The sequence below is a fragment of the Heloderma suspectum genome, chromosome 4, assembly GCF_057233095.1.
Source record: "Heloderma suspectum isolate Gila_16-S chromosome 4, 16-S_ref, whole genome shotgun sequence".
NCBI classification, from domain to species: Eukaryota; Metazoa; Chordata; class Lepidosauria; order Squamata; family Helodermatidae; genus Heloderma; species Heloderma suspectum.
Window position 1 is genome coordinate 41641343 of NC_139461.1, and position 15969 is coordinate 41657311.

The 15969-nt window shown below is 44.8% G+C and overlaps 1 protein-coding gene across 1 annotated transcript in view; it reads right to left on the bottom strand.

The window, feature by feature from the left end:
• Nucleotides 1-15969, bottom strand: part of LAPTM4B (lysosomal protein transmembrane 4 beta) — a 62089-nt gene that overhangs the window by 17566 nt on the left and 28554 nt on the right. The window contains exon 5 of the mRNA XM_084849063.1: nucleotides 2170-2268. Coding sequence (XP_084705189.1) covers nucleotides 2170-2268 — 99 coding nt within the window. The remainder of the gene's footprint in view (nucleotides 1-2169; nucleotides 2269-15969) is intronic.

Here is a 15969-nt window from a genome sequence, read left to right on the forward strand (position 1 = left end):
TTTTGCAGGCATGAGAGCTGTTGCATTGGGGATTACTCCTGAGTAGACTTGCTCAGGATTGAGAGCTGTGTTTTGTATGCTTGGTGGGAGAATGTCCAAATCCAGAAGAATTACATCCAGCCCTGCCCACCTTTGCTTTCTCTGTCCTTGCCCCCTCCCCACCATGTCCTGAAATGCAGCCCGAGAGACCCATCCTGCCACACCAGGCTTACTGTAGGAAGACGAGTCCTGGGTCATCTTTTAAAATGAGAGTATGGTCTTGTTTCCTGAACAACCCCTATAATGCTTGGCTTGAAAAAGCAACCCCATGGCTCCAGTCCAAAAAGCTGTATGGCAGACTCCACATGCACAGTGAGATTCCATTTCCAGAAGCATTTGGAAAACTATCTCTGAGATGCAGGGATGCTTCAAAAGAATTTTCTGTAGCAGTGTAGGAGCTGCTATCTAAAAGAAGTGGGGGTGGGGAATCCCAAAGGGAAACCCTGATACCTGTGCATGTTTCTAAATCATGAGTGGGCAACACATGGCTTGCAAGCCGCATGCAGCCTCCCCTTGGCTGTGTTTAAGGCACCCACTTGCCCCAACACAGCTGTGCTTGCAAAATTCAGCAGTGCAGTGGCCAGGGGAAAAAGCTACCCGCAAAAGGAATTTTTTTAAAAATTATTGGCGGCCTTTCAGGGCAGAAGCCCTCCCAAAGCAGTTTGTGGCCAAAATCCTGACTGTGCAGAAGTGGCAGCAGCAACTTTATAAAGTGGCTACTTTAAAGGAAAATATCCACTTTCTAGCAGCAGCCACCTTTGAAATTTGGCATTGGCAGTTGGGCAAATGAGGGCAGGGTTTTGACCCCCGCTGCAGCCCAGGGGGAGGCAACGTGGACCCCTGTCTCCTGGAATTTGCCCACCTTTGGTCTAAATGAACTCTTTGGCTTGTGGCTTATCTTTTCTCTACATTCAGTTCATGTAAATAATTCAGGATGGGAACCAACAATAGTTTTTTCCCCCCTCCCCACAAAGCTAAAGTTGATACGATGAAGGCCTGTGGTGTGCACATTCATTCTATTGCCATCTCCAGTAAGTAGATTTTGCATGTTTTTGTGGTGCTTCAAAGGTCTGCAAAACCTGTTTGACTACAGATACCAGCAGGAAAAAATAAATGAGCATGTACACCATGAGCAGCAAGGACTTCTGTCTTCTTGTCTGGAAATGACACAGGTCAAAGGTGTGCATTTGTGACAGAGAAAGAAAGGAAGAAACACACACTGGGCTGGTTCAGACATGAATAAGGCTGCATGAGCTTTGGCTCCACACACTCCTCTTCCCCTCCTCCTGCACAGCCGTGAGGAGATTGGAAGCTTTTAAAATAAACCACAGTTCCATGTGTGAACTCAGAGATCTGTGGTACAGATAAACTGTGGTTTTAGAACAAACCAAGATCGGAAACCACCATTTGATCCTGGCTTGTTCTAACAAAACACAATTTAAACAATCCGCAGGTCCCTGAATTGTTCAGACATAACAGAAAACTGTGTTTTATTTAAAAGCAGAAACAAGCTTCCAATCTCCTCCTTGTGGCCATGTAAGAGGAGGGGGAGTGGGGAAGCACGTAAGCCCAAGACTCATGTAATCTTGTTCATGTAGCAAGAAATCATGTCTACCCACTATGTCTGAACTGGCCTAGTGAGACTTCCAGATATTGTCCATGTTTATTGCTTATTCAAGGAGATGGGCTGTACAGATGGGTCATGAACAAGAAAAGATTTCTCTTGTACTCATAAAACCTGCCCATTTCTGTATAGAAAGAACACTCTTCTTCTTCCAATTAGTCACTGCCAGGATTTTTGGGTCCTGGGACAAGGCACCTTTACAGGGTCTCCCTCCTCAGAAAGAGGTTGAATTAATCCTTTCACACTGCATCTGACCTTCTGCACAAAGGCAGAATTAGGGTGCTGTTTTGGCAGTGGACCCACTGCCAGCCTACAACTTGAGGAAATTCTTGACCTCACCACCCTCTGGAACCAGACCCACTGTTGGCCATGCAGGTTTCAAAGTAACATGTACTGTGACTCCTGCCCTTTTCGGTCTTCCCCTGCTCACAAACACCGCTATACAGGAGATAGATAAAAACCATTCAACAAATTTCTCAAGTCAGTTTTGATGGGTGCACACTTACCTTGAAAGCCAGGGTGATACTTATAAAAAGAAGAATAATCACAACTAGACAGGTGGAATTCACTGACATAATCTCTTCCTTGTAGGGAAAATTAGCCGGCTGCAAAAAGACAAAATGCATGTTGTGAGTAATCATCATCAAAGAGTCCCCCTCCCTTGCTATTGAATACTTTAGATCCAGAGACAAGGTTTTATTTGTTGCATTTATATCCTAAAAAGCTCAGAGCAGTCATTTTAAACCTCACAACAAGCCTGTGAGGCAGCAGGTCAGGTTGCTCACTGCCACCCATGAGGTTTGGTTTGAAATCTGTGCACTAAATCAAATTTCCACAAAGCATGATATTCCTTGCTGGGGAAACCAAGCTCCAGTCTCTTGCGTGACCATGGGCCAATCTAAATGGAACTGCTTTGTGAAGCGATTTGGGCAAAACCCACATTTTCACAGAATCGAATTAGCGCTTTCCACAGTACACGCAGTGCTGTATTCCTCCGCTTTTGCAGGGTATACGGGAACTGAAGCAGCATTAGTTGGGGGGGATGGGCGAGTCCTGCTGCAAGTAGAAATGAATGTCAGTAAATGCGTAGGTGCGGGGCAGCCAATGAGCGGAGGCTTCCTCCCCCTCCCTCATGTGTTCAATGAAGTGCAGTGGAGGACTTGCTTACGAGTAGACTTTCGTGACATACCCCACATACACACACACAGTTATGAGGAGGGCAGGCAAGCAGGCAGCCACTGCTGCATGGAGGCTGAGTAGAATGAGTGGGAGTGCAAGAGGTGTTGAGAGCAGAGAGCCAGCAAGGAGGGAGAATGACTAGCACATTGTCTTTGATGTATATTAACTGCCCAATCAACAGACTCCCCCCCACACACACCAAACACAGGCTGCGTACATGTTCATGAAAAACATCTGCCCTTGTATCCACCCTTTTTTAGCTGTGCAGCTTCAAATCAACCGGCGTCCACGGTTTCTCAGCTGTACTCCTTTGTAGCTGCGCAGTTTCAAGACAGCAGGGCTGGCTCCCCCATCCCCAAGCTCAATGACTATGTAAAGTGAGAGGCACCGACTCCTTCTTCATAGCTGCACAGTTTCTAAACAGCAGGGCTGCTCCCGTCTCCACTCCCAAGCTCAATGACTATGTAAATTGAGAGGCAGCGACTGAGCCCACGTTCACAACAGCACAGTTTTAACTCAGCAAAGTGGAACTGAAGGCAGTGAGTTACTTCCGGGTAGACATGTTTACCCTCTGCTCTCCCCACAGCCCCGTGCCACACAGCTTCCCCTTCTGCCAATCAGCGCCACTTCCACCAGCCTGCGCTGAAGCCAGCTGAGGTCACATGGACTCCCGAACAGCACTGAAGCTGCTGTGACAGGAAAATCCAACAGAAAATGAGTTTGAAAAAACACCAGATTTAAGGCAAGGAACACCAGGCTAGCTACAGAGAGCAGCGTGCATCATCTGACACTATTGACTTGGGGGTGGAATAGAACCAGAGTAAATGCCGCATGTAGATAGGCCCATCTGGGTTTGGCAAATATGTAATTGGGGGACAAGAAGAGATATTGGCCACTATACTGAGCAGGAAGAATGGTTTCTAGAGCCATAAGATTAACTGGAAAACCTCACTCAGAGCTCACAAAATATTAAAGAAAGATCTTGCTATGAACCAGGGATAGTCAACTATAGAGACTTAGAAAGGCTATATGCCCAGATGCATGGGCTCAGAAATATGGAGCTCGTGTGAGAGCCGGGAAAGATGGGGCTGTGAGAGATGAGGAGTGAGACCCCACCCCAGACCTTCAGCATCATCACAGAGCCCTCTAGAGCAGGAGTTGGCATTGTGCCACCTGTGAGCACCTGTGTGCCCTCGAACACCTTTCTTGATGCCCACCAAGGAGCCCTGCCCCTCCTACTTAAAAAACAACAACGGAATTTCTTACTGGCAGCTGGGATTGCTTCAAACCAAAGTGAGGGCCTCTTGCTGCTCCCTTCTTCTTTTCCTATAAAGAGCCGGTGTGGTGTAGTGGCGAGAGTGTTGGACTGGGAGCCGGGAGATCTGGGTTCTAGTCCCCACTCGGCCATGGAAGCTTACTGGGTGACTTTGGGCCAGTCACAAACTCTCAGCCCAACCTACCTCACAGGGTTGTTGTTGGGAGGATAAAATGGAGAGGAGGAGGATAATGTAAGCCACCTTGGGTTCCTTGCAAGAGGAAAAAAAAGGCGGGATATAAATGCAATAAATAAATACATACATACCGCTGGGCCACACGTGGGGGCTCAGAGTTATTCTTAGGAAGTGAAGATAGCAGCTGGCTGCCAGCTGATGCCTTTCTCCTTAGTACATCCTGCCACCAAGAAGATGGTGTGCAGAGCAGTTTCTCAACTTGCCAAATCTGCCCCAAAACACTGCCTACCCCTGCTCCAGAGGATGCTCTGCATTCTGCACACAACATTCACATTCCAGCAAAATAAACACAAACTTGTTCTGTAGACTAACATTTACTTTGAGATGCTGTAAGCTAGCCTTTCCAACATGGTGCCTTCCACAGCTCCCATCACCCCTAGTTTGACACATCTGGAGGGTACCAGGATGCAGAAGGCTGCTCTAAGCTGCATAGAGCTCCTTTTTTTGCTCATGCTATAGTGCTATACATGGTGGCAAGAAAAAGTTTGTGAACCCTAATGATAATTCCAGAAATTCCATAGTTTTACCATTATAGCCTTCGTGAATCAAAAGCAGTCCTTTTCTAAATATCCAATAGGGTTCATATTAACCAATTCCATGTCTTGTGAAATAAAGCAATGTATATATTGGGCAAACAATGAGTACTTAAGAGTCAGGGTATGTGCAAAAGTAAGTGAACCCATGGTTGCATCAACTCAATAATTAGAATCATGTACTGAAGTAATTAGGTAGATCTTCAGGGGTGAGTTTGGGAGGCCCCAGCCTATAAAAGGATCAAAATCTTTGTGAGTTTGGTTTTCACCATACGGTTGTGTGGAAACACGTTCATGCTACGATCAAAAGAAAAGCTGTTACTAGAAAGGGTTACAAAACCATTTCTAAGGATTTGGGGCTCCACCAATCCACTGTCAGGCAGATAGTCTACAAATGGAGAAGGTTCAAGACCACAGTCACTCTACCCAGGAGTGGTTGTCCTACCGAAATCTCTCCAAGAACAAACCGGTGCATCATCCAGGAAGTCAAAAAGAAGGCCAGAGTAACATCCAAGGATCTGCAGGCCACTCTCGCCTTGGCTAACATGAGTGTTCCTCACTCAATGATCAGAAAAAGACTGAACAAGAATGGTGTTCATGGGAAGATAGCAAGGAGGAAACCACTGCTCTCTAAAACGAACATTGCTGACTGTCTGAAGTTCACTAAAGATCACATAGATAATCCCCAAGACTTCTGGAACAATGTTCTCTGGACAGACGAGTCAAAGGTAGAACTCCTGGGCCTCAATGAGAAACGTTATGTTTGGCAAAAAACAAACACTGAGTTCGAACAGAAGACCCTCATCCTAACTGCCCAAGCATGGCGGTGGGAATGTGATGTCTTGGGCCTGCTTTGCTGCCCCAGGATCTGGATGGCTCACCAGTATTGACATAACCATGAATTCTGCAGTGTATCAGAAGATTCTAGAAGAGAATGTCAGGCCATCTGTACATGAGCAGAAGCTGAACCAAAAGTGGGTCATGCAACAAGACAATGATCCTAAACATACAAGCAGATCTACAAAAGAATGGCTGTGGAAGAAGGTATTCCGTGTTTTAGAATGGCCTACTCAAAGTCCAGACCTAAACCCCATCAAAATGTTGTGGCAGGACCTGAAGTGAGCTGTTCATGCAAGGAAACCCTCAAATGTCACTGAGCTGAAGCGGTTCTGTAAGAAGGAATGGGTCAAAATTCCTCAAGGCCGATGTGAGATACTGACCAACAATTACAGGAGACGCTTACTTGAAGTCTTTGCTGCTCAAGGGGGTGCCACCAAGTACTGAATGTAAAGATTCACATACTTTTTCACACATGGATATTGAATGTTGAATCAGTTGTGGATAAATAAATGTTGAAAAATTATCATGTTTGTGTGTCATTTGTTTAATCAGGTTATCTATTGTTCTTTATCTAGGATTATGAGGTTAGAGTAAGATCTAATAACATTTTAGGTTGGAAATATGTGACAAGCCTATGGGGTTCACAAACTTTTTCTCACCACTGTATATGCATCATGGAAAGTGATGCTGATACACAACAGTCGGTGCAGTGCAGTGGTCAGGATGTTGGACTAAAACTTGGGAGAGCTAGGTCCAAATGCCCACTCAGCCATGAAGACCTTGGACTGGTCACCATACTTCAACATGACCTATTTCACAAGGTTGTTGTGAGGATAAAATAGAGGGGGAGAATCATGAATTTCACCAGTGGAGGCTGGTGGCTCCAGTTTTGGACCAGCCAGAGCTCTAAAGGTGCTATCCAAGGTGCTGAGCCCTATCCCCAAATTGAGTTCAGAAACTTGGATAGCACCTTTAGAGTTATGGCTGGTTCTAACTAAAACCCAGAATGGAATCACTGCCCCTCCAAAACTGGAGCCACCATCCTCCCCTGAATTTCACACTGAGTTCCTTGAAGAAAAGATGGGATATAATATATAAAATAACTTGATGCAATTCTTTTGTTTCTTTACAGAATCCACAAAGGCTCTTTTCAATTACATTTTCAGTTACTGGGGTGGAGGTGGGGAGGAAGAGCTCCTCTTCCTTCTTAGATATTCTGGGACCAGTATTAATTCTTCGGTATTATTGTTAGATTCATTCAGGCATAAATCAAGACAAATATACTTTTCTGCACAAATTTCTTTTCTGCCAGCTGCTGGCAAGACATTTTCTTCATCTGGAATGTCACTGAAGTGTTCCGATTGTTTAATCCCACCAGATGGTGTGTAACAGATTGGAGATAAATGTTATGCAACTATGCTTTCTGCTTCTTTATTATTCTGTTCTCATGCTGAGACGATATTTTGATCACTTTTTGCTTTGCTGTGAATACACAGTTGCCTTCACTGGAAGGCAATTATCTCTGGGGGGGTTTCAAACACGGCATCAAAACAGAAGGATAATTTCATTCCCCTCCACCACTCCAGCAACCTCTTCATCTGTTAATGAATACACTTCACTAGTTACTAACACACCGGATGTCATTACAGTGGGACAAATTGCATTAAGGATGTGTGGATCTGAAATCCAGGCTGTAGCTCAACTACTCGAACCGAATTTGGCTAGTCACGTGGCAAGCTTAGTGCTACCTCCCCAAGCCGTGGTCGAAAGGCACAAGTGCAAATTTCAGAACTTGGCATTCTTATATCATGCCTTGGTCCAAGGACATGTTCTGAAGCAGAAGTAGGCAATTTGGTGCCTTCCAGAAGTTTTGAACGATAACTCCCATAATCCCTTACCATTGGCTATGCTGGCTGGGTTGATGGGATTTGTAGTCCAAAACATCTGGAGAGCACAAGGTTTCCTACCCCTGTTCTGAAGGCACAAGACACAGCCATCTTGCTGAAGGTCTGGATCTTGCCAGTGCCTGGATGGGAGACTGTCTGGGAACCCCAAGCATACCATCTTGTGTACCATGGAGGAAAGGCAGGGTAGATCTCTCCTATATGAGTAAAACTGTAACAGCCATTTTTTCGAAGGGATGTGGTATTTGAGGAACAGATGACAGAGTGGAGGGGAAAGGGTGGATTCTGGTCCTTCAGTCAGGTCAAGGTAGGATTCAGAGACAGAAACTCCAACACAGACTAGCTTGGATTAGAATAGCACTGGCTCTGTAAAAGGAATTGGCAGGAGATTGTTTTGCTAGCTATAGGGCAGCCTTTCCCAACCAGGTGCTTTCCAGATGTTTTGGACTGCAAGTCCCATCAGCCCCAGCCAGCATGGCCAATGGTCAGGAATGGTGGGAGTTGTAATCTAAAACATCTAGAGGGTACCAGATTGGGGAAGACTACCTTACACACAAATGAGGTCTGGCAACCCTAGCCCAAGGATGAGAGGGGTGGGAGAAGGCATTGTGAACTTTGCTTTAATAAAATAAAGCAAAGTGTTGATGAGAATGTCTATTTTCCTACATTTCTACTAGTTTTGCTTAAACATTCATTTAACGATCCATAAGTATCTTAGATGAAGAGCTCATTTCCAGATTCTCTCCTTAAATATTTCCCTGAGACTATGGTTCTACTTGTCGCATTTCCCCCTCACTTTTCAGATACTGATAGGCTTCCTGAGGATGCAGCCATATCTTTCCAGAAAGTAACATAAGATACTATACCAGAGTTCTCATACCTTGGGAAGAATTCCAGTCTAACATTAACCCCCTTTGTTATCAGCCAGGACACTGGGCTGTTGTTTTGTTCCCCTTATAAAGCCAATAGCATTTAACAGCATCAGAAAAATGTCTCAAGATTACTATTTATCAGAGCTGTCTGCCATTCAAAGAAATCTTAGTCAATCAATCATTTGAGTTTTTGCTGACTGATTAACAGGGCAATCCTACAGTTTAGCTGGAGCGCTCGAGGTTGGGACGCTCTGAGATTTCCTAAGCCCTGTTGGATTCCCGCAGGAGGGCAGGAGGGAGAGAAGAGTGGCATTCACTGCTCCTTTCTTCCCAGGTTATCAGTTGCCTCCCATTGCATGTGAGAGGGAAACATACAGACCAGCTCTTGAGCTGGTCTAAATCCCCACCACATGTGCTGGGGGCGTGGCAGGGAGTGGGGAGGGCTTTGAATACTTCATGTCCACAGCCTCCCCCACTCCACACCACTGATCCACCCATTTACCCCCTCTCTGATGTAGGAGAGGGAAGATCTGCAGAAAGATCCATGAGGGCAGTGAGGGGGATCAGAGATCAGATCTCCTCCTCCCATGGGCTGTAGGGTTTGTGGAAGTGCCAGTGGGTTGGCGCCTACTCCCCTGGAGGAGCCCCCAGTACACTGGCAGAGAGCTCTGCTGGTGCAGATTTACCACCACCAGTAGGAGAGGAAAAGGGCATTTGGGGGCCATGTTGGAGGCAGCCTTGGATCCACAAACTCCAAAGCTGCCTTATTCCCCTGACAAGGGAGAAAACCTATCCTAGCCCTACAGCTAGCATAGTGAATCTCCCTCCCACTGGGGTCCGAAGGAAATAAAATAAAATACTTTTTTTTTTTTTTTTTTAAGAAAGTACAGGAAAGGGGAAGGAAAAACCAGCCCCTACTTTCTGCCCTGGCCAGCATGAGCCAGCAGGGCTGAGGACATGGAGGTCCCTCTGCCAAGGATTCTCTCTTCTCCATGCACCTAAATAGGATTGCTCTGCCTCTTAGGGCTTTCCTACATGAGGCATTTAGCATGTACTCATCATTCCCTACTCACAATTGTTTCTGGGTTCTTCAGATGATGCCATGACGCTCCAGATTTGCTTCCGTGTCTAATGCACACTTTCAACAAGTTTTTTTTAGAGCAGGGAAAATGTGGCATTTAATTGTGAAAGTGAAGAACTCCTTTTTCACTTGTGTATTTGCGCTATTCTGCTATTCCACAGGGTCACCTAGAGATTATGTAGCAGGAAAGGAAACGTTCTTCGTGTAGGACTCGGATCTCAGCTCTGTGATAAAACTGAAAGTGGATACAGCAGATTAATAACGGATGAACAGTCTCATGTAGAAAAGCTTTTAGTTAAGAAGATTCATACCTGGGTCACATTCCTTGTTCTCTCTCATATGACAGGAATGCTTTGTACGACGGCACTTAAAGCTGTCTTACAATTGTTACATTTTTTAAAATCTGCAGATTTATCAACTAGGGGCACCTTTTAATTCATTAAACCTTAATGTTTTAAAACTGATCACTTTAATAGAGTAATGGACTAAATATGGCACCCTTAATATTTATATTGCTCTTTTATCACTAAGATTGTCCATGGACAATTAGTAAATAAAAAGGATATTTAAGAGGTTCATAGACACTCCAGAAAGTTACTTATGCCACTACAATTAAGCAACACAGTTTCAGTTAAAACTGACCAACTGTAATTATTCTGAGCTCTTTATATAGCAACAAAGCATCCAGTGGTGGAAGCCATATTTTGCTCAAGTTATACACTTTGGTATTATAGAACCCGGATCCATTTATCTAAACATGGAAGATTGTTATATCAGGATTTTGCTCTTCCTTTAGGGACACATTCCCATATATTGAACATGCTGGTATTAATTTCTCCTGAGTGGGAACGAGGGCAGTGGCACCATAAGGGCAGGACTTTGGGGCAGAAGTACAGGGCTCCACTGAAGAGAATGATCGGGAGGGCTCCCAACTGCAGCATTGTTGGCTTACCACATGTTGAAGTCAGTGGAGGCTGGCAGCTCTGATGTCAGTGGGGCAGTGAATCTGCTCCAGGTTTCAGTCAGAACCAGTCAGAACTCTAAAGGACCTCAGAGTCACCACCCTCCACCATTTGAAGTAAGTGCACGTTACCTTCTAAAGAAGTGGGTACACAGGACTGTTACATCCGGAGTCTAAAATGACCTCACTGCGCTATTGAAGGGGTGTGGGGAGATAGAGGAAAGGAGGCAGAGAAAACCAAATAACCAATAAAGTGCTCCCTTTGCTGTAAAAGGCAGGAACATCTGCCATAGTCATAAACAGCTAACAAGTCCAATCTAGCAGAAACACGTGCTGCAGATTAGAACAGGGACCAGGTCTTTCATCTTACAGCTGCTGAGACTACATCTCATTCAACATGTTGGTTCTGAATGACTTATCAAGTCAAAATTTTTTTTTTAATGTGCTGGTTTGAAAATCTGAAGAGGACAATACAGGAAGTTTGTCATGTTACTCTTTTTTTTTTTTTTTTAAGGCATGGATGCCCTTGTGTTGAGTAACAAATCTGAAGATTTGGGAAATTTAATAGAAGAATCAAAAATACATATTCCTGAGACCTGAGAACACAAGCTATTATTTCAGTATAGCAAAACTGAATCGCCTAAAACTCTGGCATTCTTTCAGTGGAGGTTGGATTGAAATGAACATTTGCAACATGGCGCCCACCGAGTGGGTGCTCTACTCATGCAGATCCATTGAGCTGCCATAGCTGAAAGTCAGCTCTTTGAGATGGGGCAAGAATGCAATAAAAGCACTCTTGCTGTGATAATGTGGACAAACCCCTGACTTAGACAGTACTTCTCTTAGAGGAAAATACACCTGCATTGTAGTTCTCATGTTACTTCAGACATGGATGTGATTCAGTTTAGCACTTCTACTTCTTTCAAAAGTAAAGCAGCTGCCCTTGGGATCGTTTCCTCTCACATGATTTTTTGCAAGAGTTTATAGCTGCAAAGCTTCAGCATGGAGTTCCCCAGTTCAAATACCTTTTGGATATTCCAAGCCTTGAATTCGGGCTTTCCAACACCTTTCAAATCCTGTCCTTCAGACTGCATAAGAAGAGCTGTGCTGGACCAGACCAAAGGCCTATCTAGTCCAGCATTCTGTTTGCACAGTGACCAACCAGATGCCCCGACAGGAAGCCCACAAGCAGGACATGATTAGCACAGCATACAAATTGTCTCTCTGCTTAGGGAGCCGCTGCTGTGTGTCAGGAAACACCTTTGAAGGAAAGAGGCACAAAGGGATTTGATTGATACCTCAAGGAAGGGGGGAACACAAGTTGTAAGCACTAGCCACTTGTTGGCTTAGAAGTGGGCAAGAGTGGGGGGAAATTCTCTCTCTCTCTCTCTCTCTCTCACACACACACACACATGTTGAAGGCTGTTACTCTAATCATGCCACTAGTAAAGCATATGAGAAGAGATACAGTTAAGAAGTAGATTAACCTTTCGCAGCACAGTAAAATAACAGAAAGGAGAAATTCAGCAAGGTGCTGAGAAAATGCAGTTAAACAATCTTTGTGCATCCCTAGGCAGTCAGCAGGACTTCTACCATCCACGTAGTTCACTAGGGAACTATTGCCAAGATTCCACAATATTTATGTAGATGTGTGTGGGTGTTTTATGCTTCTCAAATAGCAGCACTTGCACCTAGATCAGATGATGAAAGAATTGCCAAATCTCACATTGTGTTAAATATCTTTTTGGGACAAGGAGAAAACAAAACAGCAAGTCCTTAATCTATACTACACATGAACCTGTTAATTACTTGCAGCTGGACATTTGGGCAGTCCAGATGTGCAACATTGCAGCTGGTCATTTGGGCAGTCCGGAGGTCCCCATGTTAAACACATTAAAAAATATTTATTGATGCAAATCTTATTGGCAGTGCTGTATAACTAACTAGCTACGGAATTTCTTCAGATCGGTTAAATAAAGGCATCAGTTTGATTTGAAGCTTGGCGAGGGGGAGAAAACCATAAGTAGAAATGTTGTTTACACTACTGAAATCATTCCAGTTAAACTGTAATGCAGGAGTGGGAAACCTCCATCCAACAGCCCCAGCCAGCAAGGCCACTGGTCAGGGACACTAGGAGTTGTAGTCCAGCAACATCTAGAGAGCTGCAGATTTTCCATTCCTGTTGTAATGGGTTCACAGCAAAGAACCCTCAGAAATGTAGTTCTGTGTTGGAAAATACAACCCAGCATCCCCAGCTACCAGGCTTGTAGCTGGGGGTGATGAGAAGTGTAGTCCAAGACATCTGAAGGGCACCACATTGGGGAAGGCTGCTCTAGATAGCACCTTGGACCTTTTGAAGCACTGCTCTGACTCAACTAAGCACAAATGGAATTAATAGCACTGGCTGGGGACAAAAATAATACATTCTAAGTGTTGTTTGCTTGCTTTTTTACTTTCATATTAAGATATTGCAACAACCCCGCCCCCCTCCACCAACAAGTGGCACATCATGTCTTACAAGCTGATGACTGAATGGCGGTTGCCCTGAGGCAATCCTAATTTATCATCTTTGCTAAAGTCCTGCTATGTGTTCTGTCAAAAACACAACATTAAACTCTTACATTTTCTATCATTTGATTCAGTATGCACAATGAATTAAGCCACGGGCATGGAAACATGGCCATTAAAAAAATGGCTTTTATAAAACCTGTCCGCGGGGGTGAGGGTGGGGAGTCAATATAGCAGGGGAATACAGCAGCTCATGGCGCAATGCAGTTGGTACACTTCTGTTTATGGTGTTGGCAACACTTGAACACGGTGCACTGGACTATCTCCTCTGCTGTGCAAGACATATTGAAACAAATGGTGCCCTGATATACAGCTTTCATCCACTATAGAGATAGGCTAGAAGGAGGCCTGAGGATCTCATAACTGCTGTTGCCTAAATACAGTATCAGATGGGAGGTTACATGTGCACTTGCATAGACAAAACACAGGGAAGGAAACTATTGGGGCCATAACTCCGTGGCAGAGCCCCTGCTTTGCATGCAGAAGGTCCCAGGTTTGATCCCTGGCATCTCCAGGTAGGGATGGAAAAGACTCTTGTCTGTAACCCTGAGCAGGTGCTCCCAGTCAGTGTCGACAGTACTGGGCTAGATGGACCAATGGTCTCGCTCAATACAATCCTATGTTCCTAAGTATGTTCCTAATATTTCTATTGAGAGTGGGTAGGAAATGGTTCCTTCAGCTCCCCAATGGGAGGCAACCAAAAACAAACGCTGGCTTATGACTCTGGCTTGTTTGAGGAGAAACAAGCCAGAGTTCCCAGTTCAGATGTAACACTAACCAAGCCAGAGACAGAGAGTCCCTGGCTTGTTTAGCCATGCCCACTGGCAGGAGGAGGCAAGTGGGAGCAATGAAGCATATGCTTCATATGGCACAGGAGGCAGCCACCTTGCTGAAGCTAAGCAGGTCTGGGTCTGGTCAGTGCTTGGAGGGGGACTATCTGGGAACCACAAGTAGCCACCTTGCGTTCCACAATGGAAGAAAGGTGGGATGTAATAAATAAATAAATATGCACTAACATGATGGCTCACTCAGGGCCATTGTCTGTACATTCAGGGTAGAATGGACTGGACCACTGTTTGAAAGCTGCACCTGGTTTAGAGCATGCCAGAATGCTTTCTGGTGAGGTTGGGTCATCCAGAACACACTACAAATTTAATGAAGTAAAATCTATGTTTGAACATGAGCATCGTAAGCAAAAGGAAGAGATAAACTTGACATATGCAGTACTTGCCAATGTCATTCTACCATTAGTAAAAGTGCTCTTTGAGTAATGCACTTACTGTAAAACAACCAAACAAACAAAACCTTAAGCCTATGAAGCCTTTTCAAGTCTTTTGTCAGAAGAGAATAACCAGGATTCAAGCTCAGCAAAACACTAATCTGTTCTAATCCTCTAAGGAGTTAGAGCTATTTCCCTTTTTCAAAATGCTTGCCACAGGAAGAAGAAAAACTTGGACAATGTGTTCTGAAAAATGCTTGCATTCCAGCATCACACTATTATTCTCAATGCAACTATGAACAGGATGCATAATATGAGGAAGGACCACAGATCCCATTTGCAAGAACTTGGTTTTTCAAGTTAGCACTTTATTAGGCCTTTGCTTTTACAATTTACACAAACAGCAATGCAGCACATTTCCCTGGTGGAGAAAGGAGGCTGCCTTACACGGAGTCAGGCCCTTGGTCCATCTAGCCCAGTACTGTCGACACTGTCTGGCAGCAGCTTTCCAGGGTTTCAGGGTCTTTCCCACTCCCAACTGCGGATGCCAGGGACTGAACCTGGGACCTTCTGCCTGAAAAGCATGTGCTCTACCACGGAGCTACAGCCCCCCCCCCCCCGACTTAATTGTGGGAGAGGAGTAAGAGACAAGGAGGACTTCTCTATTGGGCAGGGGTGGGGAACCTCAAGTCGAGGGGCCAAATCTGGCCCACCTGGCATCCCAATCCAGCCCTCTGGGGTTCCCCAAATGGCCATGCCCCCTTCTCCTGGCCCCATCCCCTTTCTCCCAACCACCAATTGTTTGGTGGTTTCCTAACTTTGGGGCAGTTTCCCCCCCCATTCTGTAATGTTGAAATGCCTCTCCTAAGGCCTAGTTACAAGTAGTAAGAGCTTTAAGCGAAAATATGCTGGTAGTTCCTGGGGAACCACTGCCAGTCAGAGTAGACAATACTGGTCTATATGGACCAACAGTCCGACCTGCTAAAGGCAGCTTCCTATACACTCGTTTATAAGTTTTGCACTTCCTTGCTGCCCGAGTGATGAATGCTACAAATAACCAAGCCATCACCGGACAACTGCAATTCTAATGCAATTAACATTGTTCTCTGACTGCATTCTTTGTCCGCAGTAAAAGACACAAGTAATAAGTGGGAGAATGTTTGGTAGCAGCTTACCATGACAACAATTTCACATGTTCAAGTAGTGAAGTTATAGACTTCAAAGTATCACATGAAACACACGTTGCATGAACTCACACAAAGGGCAATTCCACATCACAGGCTTAAATTTTATTTTAAATGTATATACTACATTATCTGGTGTAAAACCATAGCACCATAAAGCAGTGCAGAACAACAATCGAAACTGCCCTTAAGTCTCTCTTGTAACTTTTATATTACAATCTGATTGTAGCTGATGCAGAAAATAGAGCAGAGATGAGGAACATTTTGGCCCAAACTGGCTTTACATACATCGGAGGGTAGGTACCTTAGTGCCCTCCAGATGTTTTGGACTACAACTGCTATAATCCCTGACCATTATTTGTATTGGCTGAGGCTGATGGGAGTTGTTTTCCAAGACATCTGGAGGGCACCAGGTTGCCTACACCTGCATAAGCATTCAATTCCAACAGGAGGA